Genomic DNA, 20,109 nt, shown 5'->3' on the forward strand with positions numbered 1-20,109 from the left:
CAGTAAGAAAAATAATCTACAAAGCCAAGATGGAGATCAACCAATATAGGTTTCCAGATGTACTATCTGGTGCTAACAAATCAAGCTGTCTGAAATGCACCAAACAGTGATGTTAATGTTTTTTTCCAAAACGATCATGTTCTGCAAAGCAAATAATGAAAATAACAATTTTTCTCTACAAAAAAAATACAAAAAAAATACACAAACCAAACACCATAAATAAATATTTTAGAATATTTAAAAATTAAAGCATAAAATCTTTCACCAAAATGATAAGATTTGGCGTTTAATAACCTGTAATAGATGTGTCTGGCCATGTATTGAGAGCTAGTTGTGTCTTGCTGCGTATGGAGGGTTAATTGAATCTAACCATATATGAAGAGCTGATTGAGTCTGTGAATGGAATGCTAGTTGATTCTAGACATGTATGGAGAGCTAGTTAAGTTTGGATGCGTATGAAGTACCAGCGATGTAAGTACCACTCTGGATACGAACTATGTTATGTGAAATGATCTTTAATTATCATTGGGGTGTGTGGTTTAAAAATATAAAGCACTAATTTGCATATGAGTGGAATAGCTGTATTAAAAATAGCGAATTGGAGAGGATAGCAAGTTAAGTGTTTGTCAGTTTAGAGAACACATGAACATTAAGAATAAGTGTGAAAAGAAGTTATGTGAATTTTTATTTAGATTACATAATTTACTGCTATATCCACAGCCGATCCTTCCATTCCTCCCCACCCCTTCAAAAATGGTTAGTAATAACATCATAACTATTATTATCACTTACATGCTATTCTGTCGGGAAGTTGCTAATGGTCAGAAAATGTTTGATCATTTTATGCTAAATTTATATAGAAAAGTGATCCCCACTATAAAATTTAAAATATTCAGTAAAAAAAAAAAAAAATTAAAAAATGGAATTCTCTAACAACAACTTGCCAAAAACAAGTGGTTGATAAATACTGTAAAGCGACCAATTTTTTGTCAAATGTTGAAGAAAAAAAACAAAACGAATTACGTTATGTAATAATGAAATTTAACTTTTAAATTGGTAATCGGTATATAAAAAAAAATGTCAGAAGAATAAAAATGTAAAATAACAACCAACAAGCTTTTACATAAAACACAAAGTGTGTATGTGAAATCTTAGCAATGCATGGGAGATAACTCTAAATACCGGAAAATTCAGCCTCGTTTTGAAATCTCATTTCTGTGAGTTCTAAAACGGATATGATTTCTTGATATAACCGGCCAGACATGTTTTAACGTTTACTACTCTTGTCTTTTTACATTTTTTTATAATTAAAGTTAACTTTCATCTTAGTATTAATCGGTTTTTACGGTATATAGTAGGCTGAGTAAAGTTTTAGAATCTAACCCTATTCCCTTTTTTCTTTTTTTAAATAATTTACAATAGTTACCTCTAATGCACGCCCACAGTTTTACCCCCCCCCCCTCCCTGTATGTAAAACGATGTAACTGTAATTTAATTTAATATTATCATTCTAACTTTTTTATCATTTAGAAGAAAAAGCTACAAATAAACTTTAAATATTTAAAAAAAAAAAAAAAAAATTACAGCATACAAAAATAATGAAAATGCGAGACAAAAATCGTGTTTACATTATCGACGCTTCGTTCCTATGTAGTAACGTTTTTTAAGCCATTGACACACCCATGTTTTAAAAATTTAGCAAAAATCAAATAATCGTCATATTTTCCTAAAATCTTTCGATATTTATTCATTATTGAATAAACTTACATAATAAAGTAGGTTTCGTTAAATATATTAGAGGAAAGTTTTGTTTTAGGTGTTCTACCCCCTCCCATATTTCATGTTACGAAAAATTAAAAAAAATAAATGTAGGTTGATAAAAATTTCAACATATTTTAAAACTGAAAAGATCAAATAATTAAAAAAATAGTTGCTTATATATATAAAATCCCGTCATTTTTTCACTTACCTGAAGTTGTAAATAAAATTGGACATAAAATCAATATTAAAAAAAATCAATATATTAAAATAAATGTTGTAAATAAAATTGGACATAAAATCAATATTAATAAAATCAATATGTTAAAAAAAAATAAAATAAAATAAACAATTTTTCTTGATTTTTTTTTTTTCTCGGTAATATAATTATTTGAATTACAACAAAAAACAGAATTATAAAACATAATTATTTTTAAAAAGCTTTAAATGATATTAAATTCAAATATTACACGATATGAAGTTTAAACAGCTTTTTTTATATATAACACGTTTCCAATAATAAAAAAAAATGCATTCATATAATAGAATATATGACTCTTGAGATAATAAAAATTACAAAAGCAAAATCAACTAAAAAAAATTCGTTTGGACTTAATTATATAAAATGCAGAGGTGATAATCAAAATTTGCGCATTTTTCCTAAAATGTATAGACGCCCGTAAGCAGCAATATTTTTAGATACATGTATCAACAGAACAGGTTAAAATTAATTTTGTTATTAAAAATCTATTTGTTTTATAAAAAGTAAGTCTTATACTGTTTTTCATCCATTTTTTTTTATTGTACATTTTATTTATTCATAAATTTCTGCATAAATGATCTTCCATAGAAATTGACCCAAACACACGAAATGATGACGTCACTACTTATTGTCTATAATGATGACGTTTTACACAACGGTTTGAAAGTACCTAATAAAGGTACCAATAACGTCGAAACATCTTTTTAAACAACAGCAAATCAAGTTAAAAAATCAGTGTCACATTTAAACATAACAAACTAATTCCCTTTGTAAAATTTTAAATCTATAATTATGCAGAAACGTTTATCAATGTTTCAGATGCTTAAATTACTTATAGCGAAATGGGTTTCAGCATGATTCTCAAGTAACTTCTTTTTTTCTTTTTTTTTTTTACTAACAGCGTGTTTTAATAAAAAAATAAATAAATAAATAAATAAATACTTTTAAAGAAAGACTAGGAGGGGGGCGCTCGGCTTTGTCTGGTCGTAAAATACGCTTAAATATGATATTTTAATTTGTCCAGATTTTGTATATATTATTATAGAGTCGTAATTTCAAAAGTAAAAAAAAAGGCAAAACTGTAGTATGCAAAGCTGGTGACGTTACCACTTAACACGCATATGAACTGATTAAAAATAAACTAAGATGAATGTATCAAATGTATAACACTTTTTTCAATTCTGATCCATTTTTGACCCCTTAAAAACTATTTTAACCGGCTAAAGACCCATAAAAGAACGGTTCGTAAAAATCCAATAATTTTAGGCTCCTGGCGCCACTCTGCGATATTTAATTTCAGAGGAGATGGTGTGAAAATATGGAGACAGACAGACATATAGTCTTTTATATATTAGATTATAGTCGTCATTTTTATAAACTAGTTGAAAAAGAGATTAAGAGCGATAACTCATTCATAGTTTATAGTTAAGGGACAGAGACCATTTTTGTTTTTAAATGCACCAACGTATGTAAAATAGGGGATAGTATGTCACCATTACCTCCCCTTAACTTCTAAAAAAAGTGTGTTATTATTTGTTTATTATTTTTTTTTTTTAAATCTTCAAATTACTACATCGATATTAAATGACAAGTCTTCAGATTATTACAAGCAAAATGGCGTTTCTATGTTATCAGAATGAAATTTCGGAAATCTAATACTGAATTTCATATGAAAACAATGATATTTACGTATTCCTCGTATTTTTAAGATAATTATATCCAAAAATTACGAAAATCGATCAGGTAGAAAATTATTTATTTGAAGAAAATAGAAATAGAATTTGATGAAAACGATCGTATTTGCTTATGTAAGACACAGGAGAGTTCAAAAGGGAGGTAATTTCCCGTTTCGATTTATTTTATAAAACAAGATGGATGCAATTTTTCACCTGTTAACACGATTGAAGCTGTTTTTTTTTGTTTTGTTTTTTTTAATAATTCAGTAATATTCAAGTAATTTTGACTGCATAATTTGCCAGATAACATTGTAATTTATTAGAATTGACAAAAAAAAATAAGTAGAAACCATTGTTTTCTTTTTTCTCTGAAAACTCCATTTATCGACTACAAAATTTCGTTCTGATAGTGTAGAAGCGCCAGCAAAATTATAAGACTTACTCTTCAATTTTTGAGAAATAGTGTTTTAGATTTTTTTGCTTAAGCACAAATCTAAAAATTAATACAATTTTACGTAAAACTTACATGGCAAACAGGGCCCTCCCTAAAAATTCAAGAAGCATTTTTGGTGCTCATTCGGAATAATAACTACAATCGAAAAATTGAATTTCAACTCGAAGCAACGTTATCTACTTAATTGTCATGTCGAAATATCCAAAAATTACAAAAAATGATAAAATAGAAAATTAATTATTAATGAAAATTGCTTTTGAAAAAATTACAAGTTTTACTTAAATAATAACCAGAAGAGGTTTTATGATAACAGGGGAGGTAACTGCATGAAGTCAGAAGATTTCAAAATAATAACGGCAGATTGTTGGATTGTGAAAGTAAATGTTTTATGTAATAATGTAGTACTATATATATATATATATATATATATATATATATATATATATATATATATATACATATATATATATAAAGTGACCTTGTCTGCTAGTGTGCAAAATGGTCTCTACCAAACTGCTCTGTCAATTTTTGGTCCACAGACTTGAAACTTGACATATAAGGTATTTGGACCTGTGGAACAAAATCGATTTGTTTGTTAACCAGAAAAATAGTTAAGGAGTCAAAACGATTAGAACTTGGCAAACATAGTTCGACATAATGTGTATGCTCTACAATGTGCAAATATACGTTTATACATTATACGTTTAACTACATTAATTTGTCAAGGTTTAATATACATGTGTTCAGATGTTAACGACTATTGCTAGAAAGCTAAATGTTTGGATTCTAGACGATGGTATTCAAGTCATATATTAAAAAAAAGCTTTTAAATCACTATTATATATGGGTACGATATAATAATCATAGAGAATTGGCTCTATAATAATAAATACAAAATCTGTACAAATTGAAATATCATATTTAAGCATATTTTATGACTGGGCAATGCGGTGAAGCCTGCTAGTAAACTACTAATTTCGACATGACAATTAAGTAGATAACATTACATTTAGTTGAAGTTCAATATTTAGAGTTTTATGATTATTCCAAAAAAGCATCTTACTGGCCATTTAGTGCTTAATCGATAGCATTTTTTAATTGTTCAGTAAGCAAATTATATGCTACCCATAAATTTAAGATTTATTTTTTCAAGAAAATGCATATGGTAAATCTCATTTCATGGTGAAAAGTTGTCTCCCTTGAATAATATTTATCTCTCCACAAATTTATACCAAACGGTTTTTTTTTTTTTTTTTTTTTTTTTCTAAGGGAGTCACCACTTATCAAGGCCCGAAAGCCACCTGTGGATAAGGTTCAAATACATGATCCACATGAGGCCTTCAATCTGTCTTTCCATGAATGTCATTTTTATGGCCGACATTTTTCTTACATCTAATTAGTTTAGTGAATTTGTCTCTTGCCAATTTCATACTTTTGAATTATTAGGTACTTTTATAGGAGAGGACCCATATCCGAATGTTTCCAATTGTGGTTTACAGAGCAGATCGGAAATGATTGAGCTGTCAATTAATACTAGCATTAAACGGTTCTTGTCCAGAATTATCTCTATATTAAAAAAAAACAAAAGTAAAGAAGAATCGGTACTTGTGTAGAAGTTTTAAATCAATGCATTTCAGGTGAAAACATTATTACATACTTATGTGTCATGTTGAAATTAGTATAAATTCCAAAAATTATGAAAAAAATCTAGTAGACAAATAATTACAAATAAAAATAGAATTTATCGAATTCTCGAGTTTTATCATATGTTTTAATGTGGAAGAGTTGTGTGCAACTAATTCTGTATAACAACTGACTTATCTCCCTTGACTTAAATTAAGGGTGTGCCATTTTAAAACGTAAAATGACAACATAACTCTGGATGAGTTTTTTTGTTAAAAATGCATCTAGAACATTTTCTGTATCAATTTTGTAATTTTTGGAATTTATGTTAATTTTGATATGACACGTAAGTATGTAATAATGTTTTCACCAATTTACACAAGCACCAAAAAATCTGTATGATTTGTGTACTCATGATGGATCAAAAGAATCATATTCCAAAAACTCCCATAAATTGATCAAGTAGTTTTATTTTTATAAAAATAAAAATCATTTTTAAGTGATTAATAGTAATTTATAGGCATGACAACATAAGTCTTGCAAGTTTGAATTGTTTTTTGTTTTTTTTATATTGCTTTCAAAATGGCGGATAAGACAGCTACTCGTCTGTTATTAATGAAATTCGTTTCTTTATTAAAAAAACAACCTTTTTGTCTCTCACCTTCTTTTATGATTCCTAAATTCTTTGCGTTTGCAATTACATTTTCATCATCAATTTCTTTCTGCAATCTACAAAAATATTAAAATATTAAAACCGATAACTCTTGCCAAAAGGGGATTTCTGTTGTGAAATTGAAAAAAATAACTTTTCTGATGTTGCTGTAGATCTACCACCAAATTGAAAATTGATCAAAAGTAACCATGGTAGTTAGTCGTTCACCAGACAATGGGATGCAGAGAATAACAAATGCATGACGAACAATGTAATAATCAAAATGATAAACAATGTAATAATCAAAATGACAAACAATGTAATAATCAAAATGATAAACAATGTAATAATCAAAATGATAAACAATGTAATAATCAAAATGACAAACAATGTAATAATCAAAATGATAAACAATGTAATAATCAAAATGACAAACAATGTAATAATCAAAATGACAAACAATGTAATAATCAAAATGACAAACAATGTAATAATCAAAATGATAAACAATGTAATAATCAAAATGACAAACAATGTAATAATCAAAATGACAAACAATGTAATAATCAAAATGACAAACAATGTAATAATCAAAATGACGAACAATGTAATAATCAAAATGACAAACAATGTAATAATCAAAATGATAAACAATGTAATAATCAAAATGATAAACAATGTAATAATCAAAGTGACAAACAATGTAATAATCAAAATGACAAACAATGTAATAATCAAAATGACAAACAATGTAATAATCAAAATGATAAACAATGCAATAAACCACAAATTGGTAGCAGGTGATTTCTGTTGTAGAATAGAAAAAGAATAACTTTTCTGACTTTGTAGACCTAGCCCTACTAAGGGAGGGACAAATTGAAGATTGGTAGTTATGTAGCAACAACTACTACTACTACTACTACTACTACTACTACTACTACTACTACAACAACAACAACAACAACAACAGTTTGGTTGTTTTATTTTATGACATATCTACCCTTTTCAAGTTATTTAATGTTGAATCCAGTAATTTTGGCAAACGGTTTTATGCTTCAAGTTGTTTATTCATGATGTTTAGTTTGGTTTGGTTTGGTTGTTTTGTAGAAAAAAATTGTTATTGTTTGAAGAACACGATTGAGTTTTGCAAAGAGAAAGAAAAAGAAAACAATAACATCAATGTTTGATGCAGTTTTAGTCAGGAAGCCAGTATCTTCAGACAGACTGATCTAGTAACATTGGGCCAAAGTGTACTTGAGAGGAATGATAACTTCACAGCGATTAAATGAGCCCTCACTACTAGATGTCTTTTAAGGCCATACACAGGATCAACAACAGCAGTGGTAATTACAAATCTATATATATAGGAGTTAGTCTTAACACACCTGGTAAGGACATAACCTCATATTGGTTTGGTTTGGTTTACAGCATATCAACCATTTTCAGGTTATTTAATGCCAAATCCAGTTATTTTGAAAATAGTATTCATGTTGCATCCATTTATTTTGTAGAAGGTTTTTATTCTTCAAGCTGTTTGTATCTTTAATCATTAATTTGTAGTTTGGTTTGGTTGTTTTATAGTGGATTTTATCGTTTTTGTTACTTGTCCTACTGAACATGAATGAGTTTTGCAATGGGAGAGGGAAAAGGGTTACAGCATTAATATTTGGTAGATTTTAAGTTAAGAAACCAGTCAGGAAGTAGGGGAAATAGAAAGAGAAAGGAGAAATAGGAAGAAGGAAAAGAGGGAAAGGTGGTTTGTTGTTTTTGGTTTTGGTTTTGCAGAACATAATTAAGTTTTGCAAAAGGAAGTAGAAAAACAAAAAGCATCAATGTTAGGTGCATTTCGTCTCAAGAAGCCAATATCTTCAGACAAGCTGATCTTGTAGCACCAGCTTATATTTGTTCACCAAACATTGGGATGTATGACAGAAAATGCAACAATTAAAGTAATGAACAATACAATAAACTACATATCGGACGATGAGCAATAGCGAAATGCATAAAACTGTTGAGTAAGAGAAGCATGTGTTACTCCACCTGAATCTTAAAAACAGGTTTAGTTCTGATGACATCAGAGGAAGATTAAATCTAGACAGTATGTTGGATATTGGTAGGCAACCCCGGGAAGAAAAACATTTGATAGGTTGCACACATGCAAATGTATTCCATTTGAAGAATGCGGGACTTTCCACGATATTCTAATGGAATGCATAATTTGAGCCTGAAATATGTGAGAGGATATCGGTCAAAGGATTGAAACCATAAACAATAGTAAATATTAAACATTCCCATAGGAAAAGAATTTTATATAAATAAATCGTCACAAAGTGTCAGTTGGTCAGAGAGAAGCGAGACTGTCACATTTCTTCACTGGCCGACATCTGTCATAACCAAGCACCCCTCTCATGCGCCTTTCAGAAACGTCAAAACACCAGTAATAATTTATAATCAAAATCTGATTTGTTGGTTTGAAATAAAAGCAATATATTCTTATAGATCAATTGTGTTGCGGTTTTACTCGCTGTCAGTGTGTATATATCTTGTACCAGCAACAAAAGTAGATATTAACAATTATATAGTCTGGACAAACATATTTTAAACAGCTGGCCACAGCAAACATGTAACAAATATGGGAAAATGTACGCAGAAGAGTACACTTCAATGATGCTATGGTCATATTAAAAGAATGGATCAAAGTTCTTGGATAATTAGATGTAGAACAGTTGAGGTAGTAAGTTCAATTCACAGTTTCAATGAAAATATGGGAGGAAAGAATAATGATGGACTTGTGTTAAGTACAACTTAAAAATAATAGGGTGCTAATGCACTTACTGATCCGCGCTATTTTTTTTAAATCGTATTTCCAAGTTTAATTAAAGTTTTATGATATGTTTTTTTATTCAGTTGTAAGGTTAAAGTGCAGAATAGGTACAAAACAGCCTCCCCTCCCCATGTTAAGAATGGCTTTTTTAATAATAACGTTATTATTTCAGCATGGATCAATAAGTGCATGAGTACCAATAATAGTTATTTCCCTGGGGCTGGAAAAGAGGTAGCTATTGCCCTTGTTAAAAAATAAACCTGCCATGACAGTTTTTGAAAGGTAAAAAAAAAAAAATGTGTCTCACGTCACAGAATATTAATCATCACACATTCATCAGCATCTACCTTACCATTTTGCTTTGTAAGTTGTTGAATAAATCTGCTAAAGAAAATACTTGATCCTCTAACTCATTTTTTATTTTATATTAAATCGATAATGTGTATCATTAGCTGTAACAACGTGGGGGAAAGAGGGATAAATAATGACCTGCCCAGAAATAGGTTCATTTGGAAGTCAAGTTATAAAATCTGTCCAATGCTTGCCAGCAATATAAAACGGATATTAACTCAAATATAATGATGGAAGAGAACCTAAAGTGAAATTCAAGGGAAATAACTCCAACAATAAGGGAAATAACTGAGGAAAATGATTAGTTGCTTGTTGCTATATTCAAGGGGAGTAAAGACTCGAAGAGTGTTTCCATGATATTTTTATATTGACTTGTTTTTACTTTATTATTAAAGTCCTTATCTCTCATTTTGATTTGTTGAAAGAAAGAATAGGAGAAACATTCGTCACTGAATACTGTGTCCCTGAAAAGAAGGGCATTTTTGACTGGCAAATCTACTTATATGTCACATTTAAAAAGTGGTTGGGGGATATCTTACTGTTGGGTTTTCTCATTGTAACTAATTTAATTTACTTTGTATCTTTGTTATGTTGACATGAAAGAAGAATTTTTTTTTCTCACCTTGCCGTTGTTTGTAGCAATTCGACAGCCGAACTTTCAAGCTCTTCCAGTTTCTGTTTGGCCTGAGATAAAGAAAGCTGAGTAGGGAGGCTTCCCTGGGACATTTGTTGTACCTCTTCTTGAAGGATCTTGCCGTGACTCAAGTGGATGTCCAATAAATAGGAAATGTAATTGTCATATTCTGCCTGTCATTTAAATCAAGTTGTTCATTCATTTCATTTACATTAGTTTATTTATATTTCAATTCTTCGGACTACTGTTACCATCTTTTTTTTTTTTTTTACTCACGTTCAACCCTATTGCCAATTGGACGTTCAACCATATTGCCAATTGGACGTAAGAGGCTACTATTTGGGACCATGCATAGGAAAAATTAACAAGATGTTGGTTTACGCTATATTTAAATTTCTGCATATCATTACAGTCAGGGAAGCAGGTAGCAGGAAGGGAATTCCAAAGTCTAGCTGTTCGAGGAAAGAAACTATTAGAGTAGAAAGCTTTCTGGCATTTAGGGACCTCAACAGTGAAGGGGTGTGATTTTGTTGCTAAGCGGGTTTATTGGGGATATGTACGTTGTGGGCACAAAACTGCAACGAGTTCATCAGAGCACATTCCATTATAATATTTGTAAAACAGACACAGAGATGCAAAATTGCGGCGATGGAACGGGGGTTGGAGTTTAGTTGGCAAAGTGGAACCTATTAAATTGAAAACTCTTGAGTGTTATTCGCACAACGTTTCAGTCCCTGTAACCTTCGACCTTCCACAAGTGCACCTTGTCAGACTTGGGAATCTTTCTGTGGAACTCAGGAATTTCGAGTGGAACCATTCACTGAGTGTGGGCAACACCAAAAAATACATTTGCAAATAACTTAGAGCTTCTATCCAGTTATGGCTGATGGAACAAGAGCATACTAGCCTCACGGATAAAATAAAGGGTTCTGTTTGAAATTCCGTGCTGATTCCCGAGTCTGACAGAAAGATTTTGACAGACAAATTCTCAAGTTCGACAGAAAGATTCTTGAGTTTGATAAAGTACACCTGAAGAAGGTCAGGGGTTACAACAACTGAAAGGTTGTACAATTAATACTTAAGCTGAGAACAGTAGTCTGAATAATCCAAATAATAAACAAAATTAATTTATTTAATTTGCATTATTTTTTTTTTCCACATATATTTAAAGAGAATGAAAAAAGTGGGCAGACCAAAATATTGCAATCAAACTGACTGCTATGGTGACCTTTTTTTTTTTTTTTTTTCTATTTTCATCTTTATTAACAAAAGATTTCCTCAGAAATGAACTAAAATGTTATTTTAAATGTTTTTTTATGAGATGATATAGACATGAACAATAAAGAAGAAACAAAAAAAGACAAAGGAAAGAGAAGAAGAGATTTCGTGTTATTTTAAAATTTACAATGTGACGTGGGTGAAGGTGCAGAATATTTAACAAAGGGTAATACCCTCCTTATATTGCAACATTTTCAAATGATAAACATTAAACGAACAGTTCGCACATATCGTTTCTGATGAACGCATACTTACGCACACGTATGTTATCGCTGGTGAGCGATCAAGAAGCAATTATAACAAAACAAGAACATATTAATGAAACGGCACAACATTAAAATCTACCAAAATGAAACAAATCTATCTTTGATGAAAAACAAATTTTTTAAAAATTATTTTGGAATTTTTTTTGTTAAGTGTTTGATAAAATTTTCATTTTGACCGACTGACCTTAATTGCCTTTAAAATGCTTCCAAATGCGGGCGAATTTGCAATTAAATCTTCAAAGCTGTTGCTAAAACATTCCAATCGCTTCAAACTTAACGATCCATCATCTGTTGGCGGACATTGCTTCAGATTCTGCGGCAGTCAATAAAGGAATAAGAAATGAAAATCTCAATTAAACAACAAAAAGACACAAGCTTTTCTTGTTTTATTAAAGTAATATCATTTAATTGATGCATTTATTTCTGTTAATATAAAACTTGTACGGCCAAATATTATTAAACGTCTCAAATCAAGGTTTAAAAATGAGACTTGGTTTATTCAGTTTAATGTCTGTTTTACATGCTGCCATACATTAGACATGTCACAAACATTTAAACTAACCTATCTCTGGCCAGGTCTTTATTAATTCCTCTTTCCCTCAAATCCATTCTTATCACTTTTTCCCATCATGATCATGATCATGATCATATTTGGTTTAACATCCGTTTTACATGCTACCATGAATACATGGACGGCTTTTAGAAATTGACTTCCACTCTATCCTATCTCTGACCAGGTCTTTATTTATCCCTTTTTCTCTCAAGCTTATTCTTATCACTTACTCCCATGTTTTTCCTTAGCCTTCCTATGTGAACTGAATCTGCTACTTCAACTGTTCTACATTTATTAACTTTAATTAAACGATTATATTTAACAGATACATTCTCCATTTTCATTGCCGAAGTAGCTTGTGTCTCAGTTTCTTATGCAAACAACATCATCATCATCATCATTGGTTTAACGTCCTTTTCTACATGCTGGCATAGTTTGAAAAAAGTAGACTTCCAAATTAACCTATCTCTGGCCAGGTTTTTATTGACCCCCCCCCCCCTCTCTCTCTCTCTTTAGCTCATTTCTATCACTTCCTCCCACGTTTTTATTAGCCTTCTCCTGCAAACTGAACTTCCTACATCAACTGTTCTACATCTATAAACCCATGAACTCTCATCGATTCTTTCAATGTGGCCAAACCATCAACGTCTCCTGTTCTGCATGCTTCATCCTATATTGTTCAGATTTGATCATCAGATCTAAGCTTATCTTTAAGCCCCTCATTATACATTCATCGTATCATTCTCATATCTTTTGATAATGTGGTAATGTTTTGCTAGTTGAGTCTTTTTTTTTTAATAACTCAAATCTAGGAGCCTTTCTTAGCATGTACTATAAAACAAGCTTCTAAAACAGAAGTCAAACGAAAGGAAAACAAAGCCCTTCCACAAATAGCAACGATCTGAACAATCTACATTATTTCAAACTTGAATGTGACAGATCAGATGTTGTGCATTGAAGATCAATGGGAGCAAGTCTCATGTGACTCTAACGAAATATGAATATGGTTCAGGTTTTTAAACGGGCAAATACATAATTACATAATTAAGATAAGGCCAAAGATTACAAGATTATAAGTGTATTTTCATTCATGGAAAAATAAATGTTGCTTAGAAAGGGCAACTGGGAATGAATAAATAAGAACTGATATTCTTCAATCTGTGATGAAACTCGACTTTATTTGAAACAAACAGAACAGGTCAAATAAAATACTAGTTAAAACTTTGGCAGAACAGACAGAAGAAAATGCTATTTCAAATTTAAATGTAACAAATCATGTTGTATATTGAAGAGTATGGGAAAGTACGTCTTGTGTGACTGTGGCATCATGAGGTGAGAAAGTGAGAAATCAAATGGGCCTTTTTACCCAGTTAGAATTCAGAGAGAACAGACATCTTGAATGCTGCAAAGTTGTAGAAGAAGTTTAATTATAGATAGCAATTTGATGCCAGGTTTCACTAAGATGTCTTTCTCAGTTAGGTTTTAATAAAGAACTGAATTTTGACTTCCTGTTGTGTGGTATTTTACAATGATGCTGGTCTGCATTTACTTGTACTTAGAATGGCTATCATTCTGGTTGGATTGAGCCGGCTTCCTTCTGAGCACAAACTGCATCCTGAACCATTACAGTCCAGTTTCAATGATTCTGGGCCAGGCCACAGGAAATGTCTAACCACTGTCGATTCCAACGCTGGAGGCCAACTACTTGTGGGTCAAATAGTACCGCAAGTTTATCCTCAAGTGTTGTCGTCCAGGTTTTCAGCTGACCACTGGCACATTTGTGCCAGTCGGGCAGAGAGAGGAGAGAGAGGACCTTGTGAACAAGCTTTTCCTCTGGTCAACGAGCTATATGTTCAAACCACAAGAGATGTTGTTGAAGAAGTACAGGCAGTAGCGGGCATAAGTTTAGTCTTTGTCAGAAAGTAAAAACCGAAACACAATCTCCCCGTCGGCAGCATAAAATACTGCAAAGACAGTTGTCAAAAATTTCCAGTTTGTGCAAAGCCACTACTCTTGTAGGCCGTGTCTCACAGCTATAGAGAAAGATGGTTCTCACCATCTCCTGATAGAGGTATCCCTTTGTGTCCAAGGGTATTTCCTGTCGAGCCCACAGAGATCGGTTGAGGCAGAAGAATGCGGACCATCCAACATCACACCTGGGCCAGAAGAGATGCTGGTTTGTGCCAGGAGGTATCAATTAAAGAACATAGAAATGCAGACGGGACACAATTGCAGATAACCAACACAAAATTAGAGGTGATGCAATACATAAAAAAATGCTGTTTCAAATGGAAGTATGATAGATCAACAAAAATACTATTTAATGATAAACCAACAACATTGCTGTTTCAAATTTGAACAGGACAGACCAAAGAAAATGCTATTTCAAACTTGAATGTGACAGACCAAAGCAAATGCTCTTTTTATCTAAATCATGACAAACAGAGGGAGAGTTTTTCTCCAAGAAATTCTTGGAAATCATCTAACAACGAAAACATTCACAATTTCTTACCATTTCGAGTTTCTTCATCATTCTGCTGATCATTTTTGAACCAGTCAATTTGTTCCGATCAAAGGTTCCTAATTTGCCGACCACATTCGTTTGGAACTCCTTCATTGATTCGTAATGATCTTTCTTTGTTGCTTTCAACATATGGCTTGGAACAACCAAATTCTTTAACCAAGAAATATTAGCTGAAGGCTGAAAAGCATAAATATTATGAAAATAATCAGGACTTTCTCTTGTTTCTGAGCATTCTGTATCAGAAACATTGATGGAAATACCACCTGGGCTGACGTTGAGTGGGATTTTTGAGTCCAAGTATTCTTTTGGAGAAATTTTCTGGTTAATCTGTGGTAGGGTTGATGAACTTTGTTTTTGAATGGGTTTTAAAATGCTGACTTTCTTTGTAGATCGATGACTCGATGTCCCTTGCTGTTTTTTTGAACAACTTTGTAGAACTGGGCATTTATCCCGACTGGAGGTGCGCCATGGTTGGTGAGAGAGATCACTTTTGGGAAATTTGTACAAGTGGTTCTCGTTCAGGTGGCCTATCGAATAATCATAGACATCCTTTTTGTTAGCATTCTCAAAAATGTCAAGAATTGTATTTAGCTTTGGGTTTTCAGTTCTCCTCTGACTAACTTGGCAATTGGATTTCTTTGGAGAATTCATTTGCGTTCTTTAGTTTGAAAAATGAAATGAAACTGAAAAAAAAAAGAAAGAAAAAATCTGGTTAGTTTTAACATTTTTTTTTATTCATAAAAAGGATTTTCTTCTTACTAGCTGAACTTCCGACCTATACAGTTGTTTTCTTCTGCAAATCAAATTAACTGGATTGAAATATGTTTTACTTTGGATCTGAGATGGAGTACTGTTGCCACATCTGAAGAAAGGCTGCTCAGAGCTTCCTTTCCTGCCAAAACAAAGTACAAAATGAACTTTGAAATCTAGTGGACAATATCCTTTTCTCTTCCCTGCTACATTTTTCTCACAGAAGAGACACTGCTAGCCTATCTCTGCTCTATTGTTATTTTCATGGCATGTGCTCAACTGAACTTTACTCTGTTTCCTCCTGTAAAAAATTCACAACAAACACTTGACTAGCTACAACCATTATCAGCAATTCCCCTAAATCTCTATCTGTCCCTAAAACTAAACAAAAATTTCGTGAACAAAGTTTTTCCCCCCAGAACTGCTCGTCTATGGAACACCCCAGAGCTGCTACCTATAACATGGTCGTTTTCAAGTTCCTGTTGAGGCGTCCTCTTAAATAATTAATTTCTACCTAATTTCAACATTTATTGATTAAATAATTTTTATAATACTAAAACTCTGAGTTCTGTGAATATTTGTACATTAGATGCAAGAAGAGTGAATGGCATAAATAAAGGGTGAATGATTTTGGCAGGACTTACGAGGTTAGAAATTCATTTTTTGCACTTTGTCCAGGGGGAGGGAGGGGCGGAGAGACTGGTGGTTTGTACATTAACTAAGATGTGGAAACAATGCTCTATACACAAGCGAAAGGTGACTTTATGATATAGGATACTTTCGAGAAATTACTTTTGAACTGATTGTTCAATTTTAGTATAACGACAGTTGAAATTTTTTTTTTTTTTTTAATTACATTTTCATCCCAAACAAGGCAAATTGCCACTTTGGTGTAGGGGGCTACTATCAGGGGCAACAACTAGGTTACCGTTACACTTGAACTTCTGCACGTCAGTACTGTTGGGGAAGCAGGGACCTGGAATGGAATTCCAGAGTCTAGCGGTTCTGGGGAAGAAACTATTGGAGTAAAAAGATCTTTTACATCTAGGGATCTCTACAGCATGGGGGTGGGATTTAGCAGCCTGTTGGGTTTGTCGAGGGTGCTCACGTCGTGGGGGCACAAATCATTGCAGTTCATCAGAGCATTCACCACTAAAATACTTGTAGAAAAGGCAGAGGGATGCAACATTTCGTCGATGGGACAGAGGCTGAAGCTTAGATGCCAGTTCAGGGCCTATCAGGTTTGCGACTCTCTTTTGAACCTTGTCAAGGAGCGAGAGACTAGTAGCAGATGCACCAGCCCAGATGTGACAGCAATACTCCATACATGGGCGAATAGTGGCCTTATAGAGGTACAGGATACTTTCGGGTATTAGTAATTGTCTAGCACGGCAGAGAGAGCCCACCTTTCTTGCAGCGGCCCTGCCAATGCCTTCAATGTAATTGTTCCAACTCATGTTTCCTGTGAACGTTAGGCCAAGGAGTTTGAAAGATGTACTCTCAGATAAAGAGTTGTTGGCCATTGCTATAGGTGGTAGAGAGGGTTTCTTGTAATTATTGAATGAAACTAGTTTAGTCTTGGCAGCATTGAACGCGACCAACCACTTTTGTTCCCATTCCACCACAGATTGGAGGTCTTCCTCTAGTGTTTCTGCCATTTCTTTAGAAATGTGTTCATTCGTTTTCCTGTCGTGCCTGCCATAGAGTGTAGTGTCATCAGCATATATACCCATCTCAGAGGCAATTTTGTCGGGGAGGTCATTTATGAATATCAGGAACAATAGAGGTCCAAGGATAGAACCCTTGGGCACCCCAGCATTTATATCATATTGTTTAGATGTACGACCGTTGAGGACAACCTGGATTTTTCTCTTATCTAAGAAGGATTTAATTATGTTAAGTATTCTACCAGTGATACCGTATGATCTAATTTTCCTGAGGAGACCCTCATGCCATACCCTGTCAAAAGCCTTAGATATATCTAGAGCTACCGTTCTGCCCTCCCCCGCTTTGTCCAGTGAATGGTATATACATTCAGAGCTTACAGTTAGGATGTCTGCTGTGGAACGGGCTTGTCTAAATCCATATTGTTTGTCAGTCAGAAGTTTAGCATCTGTAAGGTGATGGACTAGAGCATGGTTAATTAAGGTCTCAAATATTTTGGCAAAAAGTGGGAGGAGGCTAATAGGGCGATAATTTGATGGGTCAGTCCTTTCGCCAGAATTCTTGAATACTGGTACCACAGAAGCAGTTTTCCAACAGCCCGGAAAGCAAGCTTCATTAAGGCATTTGTTGTAGAGTTTGGAGAGAACTGGAGCTACTTCGGCTGAGCACTTTTTTAATAGCACAGCTGGGATAAGATCGGGTCCACATGCTTTTGAAGTGTCAAGGTTTTTTATGATAGCATGCACCTGAGCAGGGGTGGTTTTCAGATCGTCTAGCGTGGCGTCTGTCCGCATAGGAAAGTCAGGTAGGGGGTGGTTGGAAGGGTCCAGTGTGGAGTTTGAGGCAAACCGACTGGCAAGCATGTTAGCCTTGTGGGTTGCTGAGGAGACAACTTTGTGATTGTTGGTTACTTCCGCTATTGCATTTCTGGAGTTGTATTGAACGTTTTCTTTTTCCCCTTTTTTATTCAAACATGATTATCACGAGAGGCACCAAATTTAAAGGCACGAGAAATTAGTTTGCTAATTTGCCGTTGAACTGAATGGACGTAATTTAATCATTTCTATTTCAAGGAATCTCTTCCCACTTTATTCCGGCAGAAAGCTTTTTGGAGACTCATGCTTTCCCCATTGTTGGGAATTTGAATTAGTTCCCAAGTTTCCAGTTTGAACGTCGATGTGAAAGATGCAAAATATATGTTTCTGTCAAGGGAACTTTTCCACTTTATCCGACAGAGAACGTTATAGGGAATTCATGCTTTTTGTAGCTGAATTCCCATTGTAGGGAGCTTGAATTTATTCACACGATTTCTGACCTGAAACTATGTTGAACTTTCTACTTTACAGGGAAGTGCAATTTACTATTCCAAATTCTTGACGACTTGGTCAAGGAGGATGGAAAACTTGGAGAGATCTCTACCAGCCTAATCGACATACAAAAATATGCAAGCCCTGACAGAATCGAGAAATTTCTCCAAAATAAGTGTCTAAGCATTACAAATTTCGTGTCTGTTACAGCCTATCTTCTATGTGAATTATTTTCACATTTTGTTTGTTTTTTGCCTAGATTGTCAGTAAAATTGATTTAGTCTTTAATTGTATTTATTATTCAGAAACCTTTAATCTTTAAATTCACTTTATTAAATTACTAGCATAGGTGCCCGGCGTTGCCCGGTTATTTGGAGGTGTATATTGAGCAAAAAAAAAAAAAAAAGGCGGTCAATTTTTTTAATTTTGACCCCTATTATGACCCCTTAAAATATATTGTTTGGGGCACAAATCAAGTGATTAAGTTAGATCCATGTCCAAGGAATGTATATCTAAAATTTCAAGTGATTAGACCCAAAATTTTCGGAGGAGATTGGTAGTTCTCAAAAGTCAAATCGTTGAACTTTGACCCCTTAAGCGCGAAATTTCTGGCCGAAAACCGATCACATCGATTTTCCCAAATCTCAGTACCCTGTATATCAAATTTCGAGTCTGTAGACTTAAAATTGACGGAGTTATTGCATAGGGAAATGTACACACACAGACACACAGGTACACAGACAGGCAGACACTTTCACTTTTATAGATATATAGACCTGTACTTATGCAGAATACAGACTGTGCTATTTTTTTTTTTTTTTTAGATTGGATTTTCAAGTTAATTTTAATGTTTATGTATCTTTGTTCATCAACTTAAGTTAACCTCTCCTATCCATGTTAAAGTTTGTAAATAATAACGTTATTATTTCAGCATGGACCTTACACTGCATAAGTAACAAAATTATCAGCTAATATATTTTATCTTTGACATTTTTGGTTTTTAAGTTCATTAAAATTTTATTAAATCTTTTTGCGTGAACAGAATGTTTAGAAAGTTGAGTGTGTTAAAAAGCAAAGTTTTGTGCAATAAAAAAACAATAAAAAATGTTTGATTTAAAGTTAGATTTTGAACAGTTCAACAAAAAAGTAAATTTAATAAGATGTATTTTTAGAAAATGGTCGTCATTGAGAAAAATTTGAGATAAAAGTTCGAATTTATGTACATTGAAAAAACAAAGTACAGTTCTATTTTAAGACAACGAAATACAATATAAGACCAATCAGTTTTATTCCAAATTTGAACGAAATATACGAGAGAATTTTTAATTCTTTATTGTTTTTACTATTGAGTCACTGGCTAATGTGACAAATAGCTCACTGTCGTTGTGATTTGACTTGAATCACTGCAAACGAAATAGTTCATCTCGAAGTTGATTTAAGAAATCAAAACACTGAACTGGATTTGGAAAATGAATCAAAATATTTTTTATTCTTTTCAACAATTTCTTCAAAATTCTGAAATCATTAAAAAA

At 32.8% G+C, this 20,109-nt stretch overlaps 1 protein-coding gene across 1 annotated transcript in view; it reads right to left on the minus strand.

Moving 5' to 3' along the window:
• LOC145292110 (uncharacterized protein C6orf118-like) overlaps positions 1-20,109 on the minus strand; it is a 49,534-nt gene that overhangs the window by 20,379 nt on the left and 9,046 nt on the right. The window contains exons 2-5 of the mRNA XM_080138208.1: positions 14,844-15,538; positions 11,963-12,091; positions 10,223-10,407; positions 6,435-6,502 (exon numbers count right to left, since the gene is read on the minus strand). Of these exons, the coding sequence (XP_079994334.1) occupies positions 6,435-6,502; positions 10,223-10,407; positions 11,963-12,091; positions 14,844-15,506 (1,045 nt within the window). The 5' untranslated portion in view covers positions 15,507-15,538. The remainder of the gene's footprint in view (positions 1-6,434; positions 6,503-10,222; positions 10,408-11,962; positions 12,092-14,843; positions 15,539-20,109) is intronic.

This window comes from Euprymna scolopes, chromosome 13 (genome assembly GCF_053919585.1).
Source record: "Euprymna scolopes isolate OS-2025 chromosome 13, ASM5391958v1, whole genome shotgun sequence".
Classification (NCBI taxonomy): domain Eukaryota; kingdom Metazoa; phylum Mollusca; class Cephalopoda; order Sepiida; family Sepiolidae; genus Euprymna; species Euprymna scolopes.